Below are 22,158 nucleotides of genomic sequence, written 5' to 3' on the forward strand. Positions count from 1 at the left end.
AATAGATCATTCTTTTCTTTCATTACTCTGATGTTATGAGGGAAACAATCTGACTGGCACCATCCCTGCCCTGAAGCAGCTCACCGCCCAGCAGGGAGAAGATGCAAACAGACAGTTACCACACATCAGCATGGGAATGCAATAACCAAGTATGCAGGGGTGTCGTGGGAACACAGAGAAAGGTCCCTCACCCAGCAGGGCCAGGGTCTTACAGGGCTCTGAGGTCCCTGAGCCCGAATGGGTGAAAGAATGGCACTGGCAGAAATGAATACATTGGAGAAGGGGAGTAGCTGATTCCCAGACGTGTTGCATTGCAGGTGATAGCTGGCCATACAGGCTGAATCTCTCAGCACAGACCAGCAGAGGCAGAACAGGCTCAGAGGAAAAGTCTGGGCTGGAAAGGGACACCTGGGACCACACCTGTGCGAGGAGTGAGAGTGGGAGCTAAGAGAAAATGAACTAGGGGAAGATCATGAGAAGAAGAGCTGCCACACTTAGGAAACATCTCAACTCAGAGATAAGAAAGAAGGAAATTGATGACAAAATGAAAAGGTCAAAGAGCTGGGAGCAGTCACAGGGCTGCGGTCCAGGACGTCAAGGATGGAGGGATATCCTGGAAGAAAAGGGGGTTGTGGTCACTGGGGGTTGTAGTCAGATGCTATGGGGAAAAGACCAAAATCAGTGCCTCCCCTCCCATTCATCAGTGAAAACAGCAGAGAGGAACTGAAGGGGCGGGGATGGGCAGAGGTGGAGAGAGTGGGTAGAGAGAGTCACAGTAACAGAGGAACGTCTGGTGAAGAATGAACCTCAGCCAAAGAGAGGTCTGGCTTTGCCCCGGCTCCTGGGAGGCAACCTCTAAACGCCTGGCATTTCCCAAGTGAAAGAAACGTCTGATATTCATGGTCCGTCCCTGGGACCACACCTCACCACTTTTGCTAATGAGGTGTCTATGGTGGGCACTTGGTAGTTTAAGCGGGAGCTGGCTTCACGTGGTTAGAGAGTTGAGACTTTCAGCCACACGTTATCAACCCAAACGCATCTCCAGGGAGGGGACAGAGCCGGAGATTGAGTGCAACCACCTGGATTGCACTTGGGTCAATCACACCTACATAATGACACCCCAATAAAACATCAAACACAGAAGCTCACGGGAGCTTCCTGAGTTAACAATACGATAATACTGCCACATGTCAATGCCGGGAGAGTCATGCGTCCCTAAGAACGCTTTGCATTTGGAACCTTCCCAGTGTCAGATTCTGCTTATTTGTGTCTTCCTCTGGCTGGTTCTGATTTGTAGACTTTTGTTGTAAGTAAAACTGTAATTGAAAGTATAGCATTCTCCTGAGTTCTGTGAGCTGTCTACAAATGACTGAACAAGAGGGAGTCTGAGGGGACCTCCAGACTTGTGGGTGGTGTCAGAAGTGTTGGGTAGACTTGGCAGTCTGGAGAACTGGGCCCTTAACCTGGAGTTTGGCTAACTCCGGGTGCAGACAGAAGTGGGACAGGACCTGGAGGGGGAAGCAGAGTCGAGCCTGTATGTGCCTTGTGCTGGGAGACCCAGGCATTATTGTACTGGGGGAAGAGCCGTCAAATGGGGCCTGAAGCTGCCCCCAGTGAAGGCAGCTGGGTCACGAAGGAGGTGGCAGGTGAACATTGACCGGATATATACCGAGGCCACAAGGAGGATGGATGAGGAAGGTTGTACTGGACAGGCTGGGACTTGATGAGTCAGAAGATGTGTGGGTTGGATTCTAAAACATTCCAGCAGGTCTGACAGACCTAGGAATACCAATCACCATGAATATGGGTTACTCTCTGTACCTGGAATCTTGTTGGGAAAACTTTGCATGATCCAGATTTTTCATTCATTCTAATTGACCATTCATTGGTGCAGATGAATACTTGTTGGTTTTTTTAAAGTAATTAACACCACAGACAGAGTTATTTATAGCATTTCTCAGGCCTCAGGAACCCTGTCCCCACTCCAGAATTAGAACAGAGCTCGGGTTAAACCCCCTGCCCGGGGTTCAGGACCGTGGGTGACTTCAGTCATGGTATAAAAACAACCAGCCGTCTTGTCTGGGAAAACATGGTACATTCCTGAGCAGGGAGTGGCTGCCCTTGGATGGAAAGGGACAGGGAGGGAGGAGAGAAGAACGCATGAATCTGTGACTTCCCTTGAGAGGCAGACAATGTTACAAAGATAAGTGAACAAAGAAGAGATTGAGCCAGGGTTGAGGACAGAGGCGGGGATGGCATCTGAGGGTGCTTACGCTGGGGGTGAGGACTGAGAATAAATAACCCACTTCTTTTTTTATTTATTATTATTATTATTATTATTTTTTTTTTTTTTGCGGTACGCGGGCCTCTCACTGTTGTGGCCTCTCCCGTTGCGGAGCACAGGCTCCGGACGCGCAGGCTCAGCGGCCATGGCTCACGGGCACAGCCGCTCTGTGGCATATGGGATCTTCCCGGACCAGGGCACGAACCCGTGTCCCCTGCATCGGCAGGCGGACTCTCAACCACTGTGCCACCGGGGAAGCCCCATAACCCACTTCTTGCTTCAATATAAGGGACCAGACTTGGCCTCTGCTCTCATGAGTGAGGGTCACTGATGGGAAAGATCATCATAAATTTACAGACTCCCAGGGGCACAGTTCTGACCAAGGAGACCTCAGTAACATTCAGGACCTCCTATGTCACTAAACGTGAGGCTGATATTCACCTCATACTCACAGATAGAGCGGCACCTGGGCGAAATGATTTAAAATGCTCCCTGATTGGTTGGTAAGTAGCTGTAAGCTTAAGTGACCCCCCTTTCCTGGGACCTCCCCAACTTCCCATGACTCAGTGATGACAGGGTTGCCACCAGCAGGGTCCTCCCAACCCTCCCAGCTCTACTGCCTAAGTCCGTTCTGATTGGCTGGTGCCCACACACTACTGGCTGTCAAATACGTGAGCACCATCCCTGACTAGATCTGGCTTCTAGAATCTGTACAAACTGGAAGTCTTCATAGGGTGTCAAGTCCCAAATACCTCTTCCCTCTGCTTTAGATAAGTAATTTTTTTTTTGGCCATGCAGCTCGTGGGATCTCAGTTCCGCAACCAACCAGGGATCAAACCTGGGCCACGGAAGTGACAGCACCAAATCCTAACCCCTAGGCCACCAGGGAACTCCCCCAGATACCTCTTCATCGTGGTCATCCTGAGCCCCATGGGCACCTGCAGAAGCCCTGTGACCAGGGCTCACGGGAGGATTGGAGTTGTCACCTTCAATGTCCTCGGTGGCATCTTCTTGGATCCTGGAGGCCTGTAGCTTTCAGCAAATAAGAAAATGCAGTGTCAAATTCACCCTTCGAATGACAAAATTTCTATATAAAATAAAGGCTCTCATTAAATATTAGCCATGTCCCAGATACTGTTCTAAACCTTCTATTCAGTCTTTTTATGTAAGCACAATTATCACCCCATTTTACAGAGAAGTAAACTTAAGTAACAGAAAGGTTAAGAAATGAGCCCAGGACTGCACAGCTGGTAAGGCTAGTTAGTGGCAGAGCCAGGATTCAAATCCAGGTAGTCTAATTCCAGGGCATGTGCTTTTCTCCACTGTGTTCCAGAACGTGCCAAATTAATCACACTCTTTACAGTAAACCAATCGTCGTGTGACCCAAACAGCCAGATTTCTACAAGCAAAATCAGGAGAGATTAATGACTGCTATGGTCTGAATGTTTGTGTCCCCCCACAAAATTCATGTTAAAATCCTAACCCCCAAAGATGAAAGTATTAGAAAGTGAAGCCTTTGGAAGGCACTTAGGTCATGAGGGTGGAGCCCTCGTGAATGGGATTAGTGCCTTATAAAGGAGGCTTCAGAGAGCTCCCGAGCTCCTCCCATCAGGTGAGGACACAGAGAGATGTCAGCAGTGAACCAGGAAAGGGGCCTCAGCAGAAGGTGACGATGCTGACACCTTATCTTGGACTTCTAGCCTTCAGAACTGTGAGCAATAAATTTCTGTTGTTTTAGCCACCCAGTGTGTGGTATTTTGTTACAGCAGCCCAAACGGACTAGACAATGACTTTTCCAACACAAATATACTTTTTAAAATAAAAACATCACTTTATGAAAACAGCTAAGAAAAAAATTCAAGGAAAAAAAATCTAGGTGTAGTCACCATTCAATTTGGCCTGGTTTTCTCCTTGAGTCTGAAGAAAATATTTCTTTCAAGTCACTGTGAAATTTAATGTCCCACATCCAAAGTTTTTCCTAGAATAATTTCACGGGTGGCATATTGCAAATTAGGCATTAAAGTGTCTTTACCATTCTTTCTTCAGCAGGTCTGAACCTGATATTTGCAGATCTTTGGGCAAAGGTACAAATGAAAGCCCACATGCCATATGTTTAAATATTTAAAAGTTAGAAATCAAGCCAACAAACTCCTAAATAAAATATGTTCTGGCGTCTGTCTTGATAAATAAATTCTCACAAGAACTTGGAAGGCCAGGTTCAAATTCAGCATCCCACACCAGGACATGGCAGCATGGGAGAGCTGGCCCTGCACCCTGGCGTGTGACCCTTCCCTTCTCACCTGTGATTTCATCTCACAGCACAAGGGCCATGGCCTCGTGTGCACATGCGTGGACACTCCCACCCAAATGTCTACGTTCCACCCACACTCCCTCCTTGGGAGTCCTGCTGCCCCTTGGCCACACCAGGGTCACTGGTACCCAGGCCGGTGCTGTGGTTGGCCCTTTTTATGCCCTGGAAGTGGGCTTGTGTCCATCTGGACAGGAATTCCAGGGTGCTGGGTACCAAGAGGGGGCTCTGGGTAAGCCTTTCCCCTTGGCCCATGGTTCCTTGCCCCATGGTGAGGAAATGGGGCTCAAGTTAACATTACTTTGTCTTCTTGAAATCCTATTTTCTCTCCCCATCAACTTAAGGAAGAAAATACCAAAGGAGAAACAGACAGTTTTTCCATTTCCATCTTTAAATGCTAGCCTTTTCTGGTCATATCCTGAAATTGGTTCAAATGAGCATGAACAACTGTGTAGAAGCGTGACACTGGGACTTTGTGGATCTTACTGACTCTTCTTCCCGTTCAAAATATACTTTGCAATCCCCCTAACTAAACATCTCACAATGTTTGAGCTGGATGCCGTCTGAAATAAAATAGTAATCAATTTTAAATGAGTTACTTGCAACTGTCTAAAAACACGTAAAACACATGTGCACAAAGACAGACACAAGGATGTTCACAGCAGCATTATTTGTAATTACTAACAACACTGGAAAAAAGCCAAATAACTATCAATATACGAATGGATAACCAAATTGTGGTATATTCACGCAAGGGAATACTATAATACATAGCTATCTCTCTCTCTCTCTCACACACACACACACACACACACACACACACGCGCACACACAATCTCTCAAACATAACACTGGATGAAGGAAGCCAGACCCAGACGAAGGCGTGGTGTATGGTTCCACTTACATAAAGTTCCAGAGCAGGGAAGACTAACCTATGGTGTTAGACGTCGGGATAGTGGTTGACCTTGGGGTGACAGTGACCGGAAGGAAGCACATGGGGACTTCAGGGTCTATGGTGTTCTGCGTCGCTATCTGACTGCTGGTCACACGGATGTGTTCGTGTGATGATACTTCACTGATCTGTGCCCTTATCATTTGTGCCCTTTGATGTATGTAGGTTATACTTCAATGAATTTTAGCATAGAAAACACGCATGTAAATGCAAAGATTTTAAACAGAAATGCAAAGTTACTTCACTGTGACCTGGGATACGGAGTGATAGGAGACCTGGGTCCACGGCAGCAAGTCAGAAGAGGAAGCGGAATGTGGGTGGTCCAGGCGGTCCAGGGGGCTGGCGTGAGTAGTTCTGGGGAGGAGGTGTGCGCTCACTGGCTGCCTGCAGGGTGCGTGCCAAAAGGGCCACATCACAGGTGGTCCTCTCGTGAAGGGGTTTCCAAACCATGTCCTGCAGGGACCCAGGGCTACAGGGTTACAGAAGAGCCTGAGGAGATGGGACCTCTGCTCATTTCCCCCAAGGCCCATCAGAACAAGTCTGTTTATAATTTCTATGAACTGGGCCTCTTTAAGGCTTCACAGGGGGACTTGAGAGGAGGCCAGATAATTCCATTACGGAATCATCTCTTGGATGGAGGTGGAAGGAAATGTTTCTAACATGAAAAAGGACCATGTAATCAGCAGCCTAAGGAGTCAATCGACAGCTACACATCCCAGGGGCCAAGGAGGCAGGCCTCCAAGCAGCCTTTGGGAGCCCCTGTTCCCCTGAGTCAGCCTAGGAGGTATCGCCCAAGATGGCAGACTACAAAAGCACCTCTACTTCCTTCCCTGTCATACAAGTCATCTGTGGGGAAAAGGGAGAAATCCGTCACTTTGGGCTCAGCCACTATTTAAACAGCTTTTGTGGAGCAAAGAATAAGACAAGCTATGGTTTGAGAGTCCTGGGACTCAGGTGAGCCAGCAGTAACCTAGTCCTCGACTTACAGACAGGTTGAGTTTCTAAGAAAGACAGTTGCATCTGTTTCTGCAGAAAGGTATTTGCCACCTTCCTTTGAAACACCAGTTCACCTATTTGGACAATGGTCCACCTCAACTCTCCTTTACCATCTTGGTCTCTCACCTATTAACCAAACAACAAACAAGCAGTCTTTGGTTTGTCTTCCTGTGTATTTATATCCCACATAAATTATATTTCAGACAGGTTTTGGATCTGGTCAAGGCTGGCAGGAAATAGTGGGAGAGGTAGGTGATTTAGAAAGAGAGCGCCACCTAGAGACGAACCTCCTGAACTCCAGCCTGGACCCACCCAGGTCCCCGACTCTACCATCAGCCACGTCAGGGTGTGGAGAAAAGGGAACACTCTTGCAGTGCTGGTGGGAATGTGAATTGGTACAGCCACTATGGAGAACAGTATGGAGGTTCCTTAAAAAACTACAAATAGAACTACCATATGACCCAGCAATCCCACTACCGGGCATATACCCTGAGAAAAACCATAATTCAAAAAGAGTCATGTACCAAAATGTTCATTGCAGCTCTATTTACAATAGCCCGGAGATGGAAACAACCTAAGTGCCCATCATCGGATGAATGGATAAAGAAGATGTGGCACATATATACAATGGAATATTACTCAGCCATAAAAAGAAACGTAATTGAGCTATTTGTAATGAGGTGGATAGACCTAGAGTCTGTCATACAGAGTGAAGTAAGTCAGAAAGAGAAAGACAAATACCGTATGCTAATACATATATATATGGAATTTAAGAAAAAAAATGTCATGAAGAACCTAGGGGTAAGATAGGAATAAAGACACAGACCTACTAGAGAACGGACTTGAGGATATGGGGAGGGGAAAGGGTGATCTGTGACAAAGCGAGAGAGAGGCATGGACATATATACACTACCAAACATAAGGTAGATAGCTAGTGGGAAGCAGCCACACAGCACAGGGAGATCAGCTCGGTGCTTTGTGACCGCCTGGAGGGGTGGGATAGGGAGGGTGGGAGGGAGGGAGACGCAAGAGGGAAGAGATATGGGAACATATGTATATGTATAACTGATTCACTTTGTTATAAAGCAGAAACTAACACACCACTGTAAAGCAATTATACCCCAATAAAGATGTTAAAAAAAAAAAGTTTACCTGAAAATATTTCCAACCACTTAAAACATACGTGATATCAGCACAGCCCACTTAATCTTTCGCACTAACAGAGGGAAGCAGAGACCGATCATCTCAAACAGTGCCTGTGTGTCATTTCTAGACTCTAATGGTCCCTGGAAGGTTAATCTTCCCAAATCCTATTTGATTTAGGCTGACAGTAAACACTTCATCACCCCCTGAGAAACCTGAGGCTCAGGAGAAGTTGAGACAAAAGGAGGAAGTGGGCTGAAACTGGTGTTTGACAATAGGGTGAAAATCAGAAAAACAAGAACAGACTTATTTAAACGTGTTTCCTCCTCTAGTTCCCTCTCACCATCTGTAACATAATACAGTAAAAGCCCACAACTTTAGAATCCTGATGAAAACAACTTTCAATACTCATTAACACACTAAAACCACAGTAAAAGACTCTTATTTTCAACTAATAAAACCACCGCATTCAGAGCCTTAAAAGTCATTACCTACCACTTTACTCAGCACACACACCCCAAGCACGGTTTGCAGCAGGTAAGATTTAAATGCGACCATTATGCTGGAATCAAGAAAGCCCCAAGGAAAAGCTGAGCTCTACGGTAGGAAGCATCCCTGGGGTGGGCCAGTTCCTCACCTCACCAGGTCCTTCAGGCCCTGGTCAATGCGGTGTTCTCTCTAAAGCCCAACTTACACTTGCAGGGAGCCCACATTCCTACCCTCAGTGAGTGAACGGAAGTGGATGGCGCTTACCTGGGATCTCCGATGACTGGCTCTGAGAATAAACGGCTTAATCAGAAGCATCCACGGCACAGAAATCAAAGCCATAATAACACAGAAGCTCTGGACTTCTTGCTGCAAGACCAAAGCCGTAAGATCCCATCATTGCAAGGTGACTGCACAGCACGTTTCACAGGATACAAATGGTAAATATGTATCGTTTCAGCTGGACTTTATTGGGAGTGATCTACAGCGTTTCAATGGACCCATTCACCCTCCCATCTTGGGCTATTCCCAGTGCAGGGAGACAGCTGTCAGTCCGGAGGTACGGGGTGTCCACTCATGGCGGACACTGGAGTCTCCCTGTCTTTATTCCTTACTCTCCAAGTGGTCCCTTATCATACACCCGCACCATGTGGAGCCTGTCATTGGACAGAAGAGCTCATGAGCCATATCATAAGGGCAGCTTTATTTGTCCCTGGTCCCCTTGACTCTGCTCCGTGGGGACAGTCAGCCCTGGCCCTGGACAAAGCACTGGCCTGGCACTGCGCTGGCCACTCTGGAGTGACCAAAAGTCCTTGGGTCACTTTAAGTCACAAACGTACTGTCTCCATCAGTAACCTTGTATTTGCAGTACTACTAAGCCCTTGTGCTCTCTTTTTCAAAACAATCATCCCCTACTTGCACAGACTCACTGTGGGTGAGTCACCTAACGGGTCCTGGGATGCCTGGGCTGAACTCTCTTTTGCTGTCTCTCTCGCTGTCACAATTCACTTTGGAGTGAGGCATCTATGGTCTTCATGCCTCGCTGAAGCCCAGGCGACATCCCATTTTATCATCCTGTCACGTATTTCCTTTCACATCCTCACCCCCAACTCTTTTTCCTACCCTCCCGAGTCACTGGGTTTGAGGACTGACCCAGAGCTGCTATGGTCTGAAGAACCAGGACTCCTGGGAAGGCTTCATCAGAGCCATTGAAAAGGTGTAGAAATGGGGTGCTCAGAGTAAAAGGGAAAACGCTTCTTGAGCCCTCACATTTCTTTAACTGTTCTGGCCAAGCTCCCAGTGAGACAATTTATCATCATCCCAATTGTAGCAAGATTTACCCCGATAACAGTGGAAACATTTTATCTTCTCCACCTCCTACCCTCCTCCACTCTTATTTTCTTTTCTTTTATTCTTGGCTGAGTTGGGTCTTCGTTACCGGCCGCGGGCTTTCTCTAGTTGTGGTGAGCGGGGGCTTCTCATTGTGGTGGCTTCTCTTGTTGCAGAGCACGAGCCCTACACGTGCAGTAGTTGTGGCACACGGGCTCTAGAGCACAGGCTCAGTAGTTGTGGCGTACAGGCTTCAGTAGTTGTGGCACGCGGGCTCAGTAGTTGTGGCTCGCGGGCTCTAGAGTGCAGGCTCAGTAGTTGTGACGCACGGGTTTAATTGCTCCGCGGCATGTGGGATCTTCCCAGACCAGCGAGAAGACCTATGTTCCCTGCATTGGCAGGTGGATTCTTAACCACTGCGCCACCAGGGAAGCCCCCTCCTCCACTCTTAAGTGCTCCCAAGAAGGAGGAGAACCACGGGAACACACACTGCACTTGCCAGTCCCAGGCCCCTGTCCTCGAAGCTACCTCGTTGCCATTTGCCCATTTAGATATCATGCTTTTTCCCTTCACAATGTACAAAGCAACCAGAGATGTCTACTTATCTGTTGCTCTTCTTCTTTGATATTGAAACATGGCACGAAGCAACCAGAGCACTGTCTGGAGGAGGCTGTATTAGCAACTTACACTATCTCTTCCAGCTGCATGACGGGAAGATGAGGTTATGGAAACTGCAAACTGTGTCTAGATAATGAATCTTCATTCCAGGGTGTGGAAACCAGCCAACTCCAAATAACATTTTTGAATGGAAAAAAGCTGGAAAAGCCATTCACTGTTCAATGTTCAGCGCACTAAGACAGGACTTTAGTCTTTAGGAAAAGAATTAGCACATGAACTATGTGGTGAATCTGAGTACCGTGCCTCAAAGAGAAGACTTGTTTGGGAAATCCAAGTGAACTTTCGTTTAGACTCCAGCATTGCATAAACGGACCTTCCAGATACATTCATTTAATGCCAATAGTCTAGGGATGGTTCCTACACCATCGATGTATAACAAACAGGTGCAACAATAGTAAGGTGGGATACAAGAGAGCTTTCAGAGCTATATGTCGTCTCTGATTATTCGCTAAAATCATTCCTTACTTTTTCTTCTTCTTATTTGCTGCTTCTGTAGGGGAGGAGAACACAGCTAGGATTCAAACTCATGAGGACGTGTGCAGCTGTAGGAGGAGCATGGCTGTAACTGGGACCCAGGATGAGCGGTCACTGGCAGGTGCCATGTGCTGGTATTGGGAAATCTAGCCCTAGAGCTTGATCCAGAGGAATTAGAACCTATATAAGTGGGTCCTTCCTTAGTGAAAATCTACCAGCAAACAATATCATCAGGTTATCACTGGAGAGGCCAGAGGAAAAGAACTATTTGTGTTACCAAAAATTAGTCACTGAGATATTTTTATACCCACCTCTCATGGGACATTTATACTTTTTTAAAATAAAATATTAAGTTGATAATGAGGCTGAAAGAAACAGAAGTCAGAATGGCAATAACGTCCAACTGTTGGAAGGTATCATCCACAGAAGAAGAGCCCAAAGAAAAAAAGAAAAAGCATCTCCAATGAGCCCCGGAAGCTCACAGGACAGCATGAGTTTGGGTCAGTTTTCCAGAAACTCACTCCCCCTGTGAACAGAGGGATTCTTCTTCTTGACTCTATTTCAATTTTCTTTCTTGTGAACCTTAACTAGAGTTTACTTTTATAATAAAAGATTATTCATTTTTAAGGTGCTAGTTAGAGCACTTACCGTTTCAAGCCAATCAATCCCAAGGATTATTTTTTTTCTTTCTTCGCAGACAACGTACAAGCTCATTTTCAACCCCGCAGCAATAATCCCTCCCACGTATCACCCAGATAGGAACGGCTGGAGCCACACCGCAGCACCGCCCTCAGCACCCAGCCATTCATCCAATAGGACCTTCTGAATCTGAAGAACCTAACACATCGGGTGCTGAGACGGCTCAGTCTTGCAAATAATTACTCTCTGCGATACCCAAGGGTAGGAGAGAGATTTAACATAATCAAGTGCGTAAAAGAAGAAAAAAGACCCATCAGTACCTGATGTTCGTATAGGGGTGCGTTCGAAGGGTCATTATAGTTAAACAGGAACATGTTGATGAAGTGAATGAGGATGCTCGGGGCTCGTCGGGACACAGAGACGTCGAAGGAGCACCATTTGAAAATGATCATGAAGACCAGGTATCCGAAAAGACACAGGATAAAAATCATCTCGGGGATGAACTGCAGAACGATGTTGAGAGTGTTCCTGAAGAATCTGAGGGTGGGAAACATACACACGTACAAGACAGAACATCGAAGGAATACCAACAACTCACTATTCTCTCCAAATCACCACATGTTCATTTCTTTGAACCCTGCATCCACTCCCCAGGCACGTGGCAATCATGCATGGCTGGAGAAGAGGAGAAAGAAAGGTGCTTTTGCACAAAAGGTTCAGAGAGAACCAGGGTCTAGAAGATAAAGTCTGAGGCAGAGGGCAGGCTCACAGAGACAACTGATGATCTGGCCACAGCTTCCCATGCAGACCGGATTCATATCAACACAGTTAATGGTACAAGGATATAGAAGCATGGCTTGGCAGGTTTTCCCCTAAGGATGCCCTAAGACAGGGGTCGGTCAACAATGGCCCACAGGCCAAACTGAGCCCATCACCTAGCTGTGTACAGCTTACAAGTTAAAAATGGTTTTTACATCATTAAGTGGTTGGGGGGAAAAATCAAAAGAATATTTGATGACACATGAAAATGATAGGAAATTCAAATTTCAGTTTTCATAAATAAAGTTCTATTGGAAGACACTCACACTCATTTGTTTACAGAGTCTGTGGCAGCATTCACACTACAACACCAGAAGTGAGTAGCTGTGACACAGACCATCTGGCCTGCAAAGCCTAAAACATTTACTATGTGGCCCTTTACAGAGAAAGTTTGCCACCTTCTGCTCTAAGACATAGAGAGAGTCCCACAAGACTAAGTTGGGGGACACCCAGTTAAAATGTCAGAAAAGGGCCCCAGACCCTTTGTTAATTGTAAGAGTTATTGGAGGGAAAAATGCAGATCCCATGATAAAGCAGGATTACTAGAGATAGTTGAGGCCAGCCTGACACACGATGTCAATGATAGACCAAAAATCACTTCCTGGTTTTCTCTCTCATTTAACTCTCACAGCACTTTCAGGCAGGCAGTAGTACCAAGGCGCTGTCATTCGTTTACTCACTAAATAGTTCTTATTTTTTAAGTAGAATCGTACATCTATTGGTTTTCTGATTGGAGGTCACCATGTGCCTGGCTCTGGTCAATGAAATGGGAATGGAGGTGGCCTGTGTCACTCCAGGTGGAACCTTAAGAGTCAGTGTGTAACTGACCACACTCTTCTGTCACAGCAACTGGCACCTTCCAGGTGGTGGCAGCCCATCAGCTCTGGTCGCAGTGTGAGGATGAGATGAGCAGTGCCCCCGGTGGCCCACGATGACATGCATCACGGTCATAAACCACTGCGATTTGGGAGTTGTTACTGCACAATAACCGACCCATTCTGACTCCTCTATTCCCATTCTACAGCAGAACACGATCTTGGAGACGTTAAGCTACATACCTATGATCACACAGCTATAAAGAGTTAGAACCATCAGTCAACTTTCTGACTCTAAACTCTGTACCATTTCTTTGGCACTGTGCTGACCTCCTGGCAGGTGGGTTTCAGCGATACCTACAAGCTGCCATGTCCACAAAAGCATCTCTAAATAGGCATATTGGAGGCCGTTTTCAAACATTTACAACTCAGCACAAATATGCAAGTTTGAGAAGCTTTCTATAGATCAATCTTAACAGAAAGAAGAGACGGGAGAACGTTAACAGTCAAAGAAATGAGAGAGAGGCTGCCGCCAGCAGGAAGAAATTATACCGAATGGAATTCAGAATTTGAGGGCGCCCATGTCCCCATTTGCCCACTGGTGGGAGTTAAGCCTGGATCTAGCATCAGCGGAGGCCCTGCAGGCCGGGAGGACACACAGCACTGTGGCCTTGCAGTCTCTTTCTGACCCCTCAAAAACTTCTGAGGGGAAAGGTGCACTCGGCTCAGGAGAAACAGAGGTGTCATTTCTGGCAAACCAGCTTGTCTGAACTCAAGTCAAGAGACCGGGGAAAGCAGTCCCCATAGGAGGGAAACTTGCATGGAGGGACACAGGAGCAAAGTGGGGGCTCTGCCACTGCTCATCCCCGACACGGTCAGACCAACAGGCAGAAAGTTCATTGTGAAACTTACATGTGATTGAAAAGGCTGAGAATGACACCAAAAACCATCTGGACAATTCCCAGGATAACTGACATCTTCATCTTATAGGAGTTCAAGAATGTTAGCTTGTTTGAAGCCAAGTTCCAAACCTGGAAGGGAAACGTGACAAGAAAGACATGAGACCAGCGTCTAGAAGTTCTCCCAGAGTCAGGGGCTAAAGCTCGATTTCCCCTGAAAAAGTCGCTCTGGGAACCACATTTTCAAATTTCTGTCCAGTTCAGCACATGCATTTTAGGCTCAGCAAAGGACGAAACCTCTTATAAATGCAACTCTCATGACAACTGTGTTGGAACCAATAGCACCATTAGTAAAACATCAAGTAACTGGAAGAAAAAAGAAAAAACCGACATGATTTTTCCCCTGTTCTAAATGAAAAGACATTCTGAAACATTATGGAGAGATCTCAAACTTGCCTGGTTCCCACATTAATGGTGTAGATCTCTGGCCCATGAACTTAGCCAATCCCCTCTTAATAATACCACCTTTTACGCTGAATTTCTATAGCACTTTACATTACAAAGCATTTTCCCAGGCCCTTCTCAAGAAGCCACTCCCGTAGCCAACATTTATTGGCACAGAGAGGGACGCGTGTACCTGTCCTGCCCACACCAGACGGGCACACAGGACAAGCACTCAGCGGCTGGGGGCTGTCGTGGCCTCACCCTGGTTAATGGTCCCAGTCACTAACGCTCTTCTTCCCCGCAGAAATCTCCAACACCCACCCCCATGCGAATGATTCAAGTCCTTGCTCCTACCCTTGACCCCTCTGGAACTTTAGGCATCTGGAGGGTTTGCTCCTCAGAACTAACAAAGCCACAGGGTCTTCTTTTCTTTCCTCCTAAACTACTTCCTCCTCCAAACTCCTCTGCTTCTGCTAAGGGGTCGACGTCCACCTAGTGCAGCCTCAGTGCACAGTTACCTTCCCCTCCCCCATGCAGGAACCACCTCTCACTGATTCTGTCTCAACAATGTCCTGAGCAGCCGCCAGCTGAACAATCGCTAAGGGGGCTGCTGGGAAGATGGGGAAAGGGACTCCTGTCACAGGTGCTCAGACCCCAGAGGCACCTCCACGACCCTCCCCATCTGCCCTGGCACTGAAGCTGCACCAGGCTTGCCCTCCACCCTCTGCTTTTTCCCTTTGCCCTCCTGGTTGGCCAGTCTCCAGAATCACTCAACACAGTAAGGGCAGGGTTACCAGTACACCTTAGACCCAGCTTGGAAAAACTAAAAAACGTTCACGGTTAAGTACCAGGTACATACTAGCTCTTTAAGGGTATTTATCTCATTTAATTCTGACAACTCTATGAGATAGTTATAAGTATTCCCATTTTACAGATAAGGGCATTTATCAAAATCTCAGAGAGACTAAGTTACTTACACGCCCAGGGAGAAATAATACAACAGCAAACGGAGCGTTTACTCTGTTTATGCACCAGACTCTTCTGGGTGTTTTACCTATAAAATTCGTTCACTCTTCTGAGCAACTCTATGAGGGCTATTATTATACCCATTTTACAGATGAGGAAACACAGACCCAGAGATGATAATTTGCTCAAAATCACGTAGCAAGTAAATAGAAAATCCAAGATTTAAACACAGCCTATCTGATTCTAAATCATGGGCTTGTAACCATTGTGTAATGTTCATTTATTATAAAATATTTACAGACGCCTTTAGAAAGCCCCCTCAGCTCTGATGCCCAAATATTTTGTGACCTGATTCACAAATAGATGCTCAACAGAGTTAATAAATGCAGCTGTAGAAATTTACATTATGTAAAAATCAAACCCTTCATTAATATATATAAGTGCTAATATAAACACAGAAATGTTCTATTAAAGAGATTATCTCTGAGCAATCAGATTGCAGGAAGAGGAAAGGTAAGAAAGGCAACTCTTTCTTTTTATTTTTAAAATTTTTTTTAACATCTTTATTGGAGTATAATTGCTTTACAATGGTGTGTTAGTTTCTGCTTTATTTTTTAATAATTTTTGTATTATATGGGTTTTTAATCATATATATTATTATTTTATAATGTTTAAAAAGACCAAAAATCTTTAAAAATCTAAATGTTACTAGGAAAAAATTAATTATTTTCAACACATCACCTTCCCTTTCACCCTCACATTTTTCTAACTAGTGGGCAGATGACAAGATTGCACACAGAGTAAAGACTGGACCACTCAATTCTGAATCGTGAAATTTGCTACCCTCCCTTTGTCCATGAGGAGCAAAACTGGGTAGACAGGATTTGCTGATGCATTAGATGGGGGCTGTGAAGAGAAGAGACAGGACAGTGGGAGCAATGAGATTCAAAGGAAAGGAAGGTCAACCAGACTCTAAAAATCACTCCCCTGTAATACTCCTCCGCTGCCTGTTCGCTAATCATGAAATTCCTTGGACTGAAGATAAAGCCTTCCAGTCTACAAAAATAACAACTTGCATTTATTTTTAGCACTTTGCAGCTTACAAACAGGACTTCAAGGACTTCGCCTCTTTTGATAAAACTTTGAATGCAAGTGCCCCTGGGTGGCAAGTATAAACCAATCCTGGGTGATGCGCGCTGCTTTCATAAGGGACAGGAGGTGGGCAGCAAGGCGGAGGAACAGGAAAACTGAAGAGGAGATGACCCACAAGATAGGAGACCAGAGAACCAATTTTAGGGCCAGTGCTATTACTCTCAACTGTCAGCAAGTAAAACTGTGGTCTCAGGTTCTCTTCCAACAAAGTGAGAGTAGAGGAAACTTTTATGAACCCCATCTGCCAAGTTCAGCTCCAGACGCTTGTGCTCATTTGGGGCACAAGGCCGCCACCTGGTGGCAATATGGTGCTAAGCCATCGTGTGAGGGGTTTTACCCAAATAGGGATGTATCTTTTTGACATCTCTTTGTACCTGCAGGCTGGGCGAGGAAGCACCTTTGTTTGTTTGGCTCAAATCCAATTGAGGTAGATATAGCAAACCATTAAAGTTAACACATTTTTTAAAACTTGTATAATTCTATGCAATAAAATTAAGCAAATATAAAAGCAAATCCACACTTTTCTAGGAAAAAGAGAGATGTTAATCACTGCAAGAAAACGCCAAAGTTGGGAACTTGGTTAGGTTGCTAAATTGCTTATCTAATACGCATACTTTCCAAGCAACCACGGGCCTTTTAAAGAAGCAACGGTAAACCACCAGGGGTATAACTGAGAAGAAAGAGGCAGATGTTTGGGAAATTGCATGGAAAATGACCCAGGGGCTGGGTAAAGGGTGCAGGTAGGACATTTACTTGAATCCACTGCAGTGCGTCACAAAAACCTCCAGGACACGCTATTCTATCTCAGTACAAGTTGGTGGATTTGACAAGTTCTGGCACTTTCGTCCCCTCCACACAGATCTCCTCAGCAAGACATTTTACATAATGAATATTTAATCTCAGAAGACATTATTACCGGATCAATCCCAAAAGGGTATGGATTTCCGGAGTACACTCCCGGAACGGCTGGGTCCAGCTGTAAATATGGATTTGTTTCCATTACTTGTGTACTACAGAGGGAGAAAGGAAAAACAAAACAAAACCAATGATCAACTAGAGGTAGGAAAAACACTATAGTACCATTAGTCATCCACTTGCAAGCCAATCAAAGCCTAACTGTTGGTGCGACTCACCAATTGGTTCATTCAATTATTCCACAAATGGGTATTGAATACCTACTATGTGCTGATTCTCACCCTAGGTGCTGAGCTACAGAAATTACCATCTGGCCCCCAAGGAGGTCACAGTCTGAGTTTACAAAGGGCTCCCAGCCTGACTGGGTATAGTAAAGAAATAGTTATACTACATCAGAAAAGAGGCAGGGGGCAAGGGTGACAGGAGTATAGAGGAAATGAAACCCAGCCCTGGGACCAGGCTGGGAAATCTCCCCTGGGAGCACGAGAACTGATCCTGGAGAAGTGAACTGGCTTTCACACATGGCCCCTGACCTCTGGGAAACTCAGCCCCTGAAAGCTGTGGTCCATTAACTGCCTTTAAATCTGTGTCCCATTCTCACTCAGAAGCACAAATGTCAATGGGCAGGAATTTCTTACCATCTGTGCAAACCTGAAGGGGTTAAGAACATTAGGGCTTAATTTTTCTTTTTTTTTTTTTTTTTTTTTTGCGGTATGCGGGCCTCTCACCGTTGTGGCTTCACCCGTTGCAGAGCACAGGCTCCAGACGCGCAGGCTCAGCGGCCATGGCTCACAGGCCCAGCCGCTCCGCGGCATGTGGGATCTTCCCGGACCGGGGCATGAACCCGCGTCCCCTGCATCGGCAGGCGGACTCCCAACCACTGCGCCACCAGGGAAGCCCTTAATTTTTCTTTTTTTAAGAGCACACATGTATGGAGGGGCCCAAGGATGAGTATTTGAAAGGATGAAGAACAGAATGTTGGCAATGTGGACAGGCTGCCTAGAAATACACTCCCTCCCTCCTGCAGCTGGGGTGTGATGGGTATTCGGTAGCACAGGGGAAATTAGGAAGCCTGATTATGCTGACCAGGCCCTCAGTGACAGTGTAAACAGCTGGCCCTGACCGGCCATCTCAGACCTAGAGCCCGGTCCTAACAGCACGCCTCAGTGCAAATGGTGGGATCTAATGATCAGAGACGTGTTCGTGTGTCAACAAAGATAAAAGAGGGAACTGGCCTGGCGCCCACAGCTAAGCCAACAACATCAGACAAGGCCACCCTGTGACCATCATGGACCAAGACAAAAACAAGACCATTCCACGATCATATCTGATATCAAAATATGGACAGTTCAAAATAAGGACGTTGTCCAAACCACAAAAATGACCACCACTCCCCTTATCCTCCCAGCGGCCAGATCCTCTAAGCCCTTCTAACACCGTCTTACTGAGATGCCCCCCATCCCCAGAGGGCACCATCTCCCTCACCGAGTCAATCAACCCAATTCTGGTGACAACACACACAATTCTTGTGGTCTGTGGCTGAAGGATGGTGTGACAGTGTCTCTAGCCCACTGTCAGGGAAGGCAGGCCCAAGACCTAGCTTGTGGCCAGTGACACAATCAGCCCGCTGTGCCCTTTGCCGCTCTGATGCGTGCCTACGGTTTCCTTTCGCCTCCCTGCTGAAGAGGGTCTGCTTCATACCATCCATGCTTGGGCGTGGGGCTGAGCTTGGGGTCTCTCCGACTAGGCTTGGCCTCCACAGCCTGGAACTGGGGCCAGGGTAACTTACATGCACACGAAAGAACAATATTCCAACCCACGTTTGCAGAGTGACAGCAAGCCAGTTGACTCGGACTTTTCACAGTCACACTCCAGGGCAAACGAAATTTTGTGTAAATAGTTTGCTGAAGCTATGCTGATTTAACACGTTTCGGGATCCATCACTGTGCTTACGAGTTTAAGGCTGAAGAGCAAAACTCAGCAATTTCTCTCCAAATGTTATGAGAAGTTTTGTTCTTCGAGGCATCTCTTCAGGGTACTAATTGCAAAGAAAAAACAAACAAAACCCCATACCCATAGCCATCTGTAACTGTAGTCCTGCAAAATGTTTTCTTCTTCATTTTTATTTACTTATTTATTGTTCAACATTCCTGTCCTCTACTACAGGGCACTTGGACCCAGCAAAGGGACTAAAAGGAGAGGCACGGAGCCCCTGTGACACACCCACCTGTACTACGATAGCCCCTGAGCCCCCCTGGGCCTTCAGTCAGCACCAAGCCCCCAAAGGCACTTAGGAACATTCACGTCGAAAGGAACCCTGCGTTGAATCTTTCCTGAGAAATCCTCAGAGGAGACGGATGGTGTATTCTCTCCCCCCACTTACGATGTGTGGTGCAAATTTTGGTGAGCAGATAAGACCCCTGACGTGCCTTAAATAGAAAGTCCTACCACGCTTGAGAGAGAAAAGATGGAAGCAAGGTTGCAGATACGGTTACACATCTCCGCCTCCCCTTTCTCGCGGTGCTCTCCTGTCACACTTCCCACTGGACGTTCCAGAAAGAGACAGAGAAACCTGAAGCTGCCCTGAAGCAGGTGAGTGGGCAGACGTGAGGGAACATCACCTGGGACTTTTAGGCCTCGCAAAGCAACCCGGAACCCACTGTGGTTGTCTCGAGTGTGTGACGCAGGCAGCCGAAGGTGCCCCAAAGATCCCAAGGGAGTCAGCACTCTCCCTCGAAGCCCCTGCCCCTCACTGCCCTCCTCTTCTCCCCCAATTCATCACACTGACCCACCCCTCAAACTCAAAAATCTTTCTCCCTCTCCATAAAAGTCTCCATTCCGAAGCGCTCTCTCCATCCTGATGACTGTGTATCTGACACACTGCATAATAACTGGGGATGCCTGCGGAAGGTGTGGTGGGTGGGGACGCAGAGAGCTTCCAGGTCTCTTTCCTGCAGCCCAAACTTCTCACCAGCCTGCACATCCTACCCTCTGCGTTCCTCACCCCGTCCCCCACAAGTACAGGGAACAAGTACAGCAGCGCAAAACTAACCGTCTCCTCCTTTGCTTTCAACGTTCAGTCAAGCTGCTCTGAGCCGTCAAAACAAAAACGCCCTTCTGGTGAGTCCGGGGCTTTGAACGTGGGAAACCAATCACTTATATATAGTTCAGACCTCCATCAGCCTTTCTTAAAGCGAAGCCTTCTGCCCTAAGTATGTGGCTGCATAATTTCACTCTATCCCCGACTCCCTGCCAAGCAAGGTATGTTTCAAAAGCCACCTCCTTCTCCCGGAAGCCTCACTTCCACGACCGCTACTCGGATGCCCAGTTTATACCTGCCCCACCGTTGTTTTCGCAACAGTGCCTGGCACACGGGGTGCACTCCAGGATACCTACTTAATTCAGCTGAAGTTTTAAAAACTCTTTCCACGCATTACAGTTACCAGCGCAGTTACTGAGGACGTGGTACAAGGTCTCACACTCAATAGATAAAACCAAATTATCCGGTGAAGTGGTGGGCACACCTCTGAGCAGGGCCAGGCGTAGGATCCCCCTGCCACGAGAACTGTCACTGAGGCCATCTGGATGGCCACTGAGTGACCCAGCTCTGTCCCAACTTACTTCCATGTGCCATTTCTGAACATGGGTTGGACGCTCCAAGAAGAGCCGAAGATGTTGAAAGACTTGGAGAAGCAGTCGTTGTAGATCAAGCCCGTGTAGATGGAGAAGATGCCCAGGAGGAGGATGAGGTAGCGTCCGTGGAAGAAGGTGTCCCAGATCTGGCGACAGAGGGCGATGGTCAGTGGGCTCTGAACCAGACCCCGGGGACGTGCGTTACAGGATGCCTCCAGCACCACTGGGACAGCCACTGCAAGGCACACAGGCATACCACACAGAGGGGCCACGTGACCAGGCAGGCATCAAAGTGATCCAAACAGACAGGGCACACACATCCTGATTTTCCTGAGCTTCTACGGATGATTCAGAAAAGTCCTAGAATGGTAGCCGTTACTGTGGAAACAAAGCACTATCAGCTTCATATTCTTTAATTCAGCCTTGGTTAGAAAACGTAACTGAAGCAGCAGCTGAGGCCTCCCTTATAAAGGAAGGGACTTGAAAGTGGGTGGCAGCTGCCTCAAGTGCTTCTGGGACCTGACTCCTATGCTGCTAAGTTTTACAGCAAGTGAAGTCTACGCTCATCTGGGGTCTTGTTATAACAGCGAGTCTCTGTCTCAGCACATCCATCAAGAAGAGTAAAGCGTTTTCCGTAGGACTGGATGATGTATATCAGCCGTTCTCAGAACAGCTGAAGTGTCCGTCTGAGACTTTAAATATTTATTATAGGAAAGCACAGCTGTTAAGATGCTTGTCATGGAAAACTCTATTGGTCACAGGCTGATTCTCCCACTAACCCTGCTTATGACTGACTTGCTATGACATCATTGAACGAGGTCAACTTAAGTCAACTTGTATTAAAGATTGCAGATATTCTTAAAATTCCGAACAGAGTGAAAAGCGTGTTTCCAGTTTATAAAATGTGTTACAGGGGACATAAAGTGACGTTAGCTGATTAACTTTGAAACAATGCGGACTTGAGTTGTCTCAACCTTCACAACGCTGTGCAGGGACTTCACAGAAAATGTGGAAACTTCAAGTGTGCAAGTGAAGAACCGATATTCAGGATTTCTCAGCATTTCATAAAAATGCTGATCATGGGCTGATCGTAGGAGAAGGGCTCTGCCGTAAAAAAGTTTGTGATATTTTGAGTGAAAAAAAGGGAAGCTACAAATTAATGTGCACTATTTCATCCCAATTTTAGAAAATTATATACCCGTGTATAAGCACAGAAAAAAAAACAT

At 46.6% G+C, this 22,158-nt stretch overlaps 1 protein-coding gene across 1 annotated transcript in view; it reads right to left on the minus strand.

Annotated features, from left to right (window-relative positions):
* The window catches only part of ATP6V0A4 (ATPase H+ transporting V0 subunit a4), a 47,249-nt gene that overhangs the window by 4,467 nt on the left and 20,624 nt on the right, over positions 1-22,158 (minus strand). The window contains exons 12-17 of the mRNA XM_060020019.1: positions 20,921-21,078; positions 17,301-17,394; positions 13,836-13,954; positions 11,610-11,826; positions 8,437-8,538; positions 3,188-3,316 (exon numbers count right to left, since the gene is read on the minus strand). Coding sequence (XP_059876002.1) covers positions 3,188-3,316; positions 8,437-8,538; positions 11,610-11,826; positions 13,836-13,954; positions 17,301-17,394; positions 20,921-21,078 — 819 coding nt within the window. The remainder of the gene's footprint in view (positions 1-3,187; positions 3,317-8,436; positions 8,539-11,609; positions 11,827-13,835; positions 13,955-17,300; positions 17,395-20,920; positions 21,079-22,158) is intronic.

This window comes from Delphinus delphis, chromosome 9 (genome assembly GCF_949987515.2).
Source record: "Delphinus delphis chromosome 9, mDelDel1.2, whole genome shotgun sequence".
NCBI classification, from domain to species: Eukaryota; Metazoa; Chordata; class Mammalia; order Artiodactyla; family Delphinidae; genus Delphinus; species Delphinus delphis.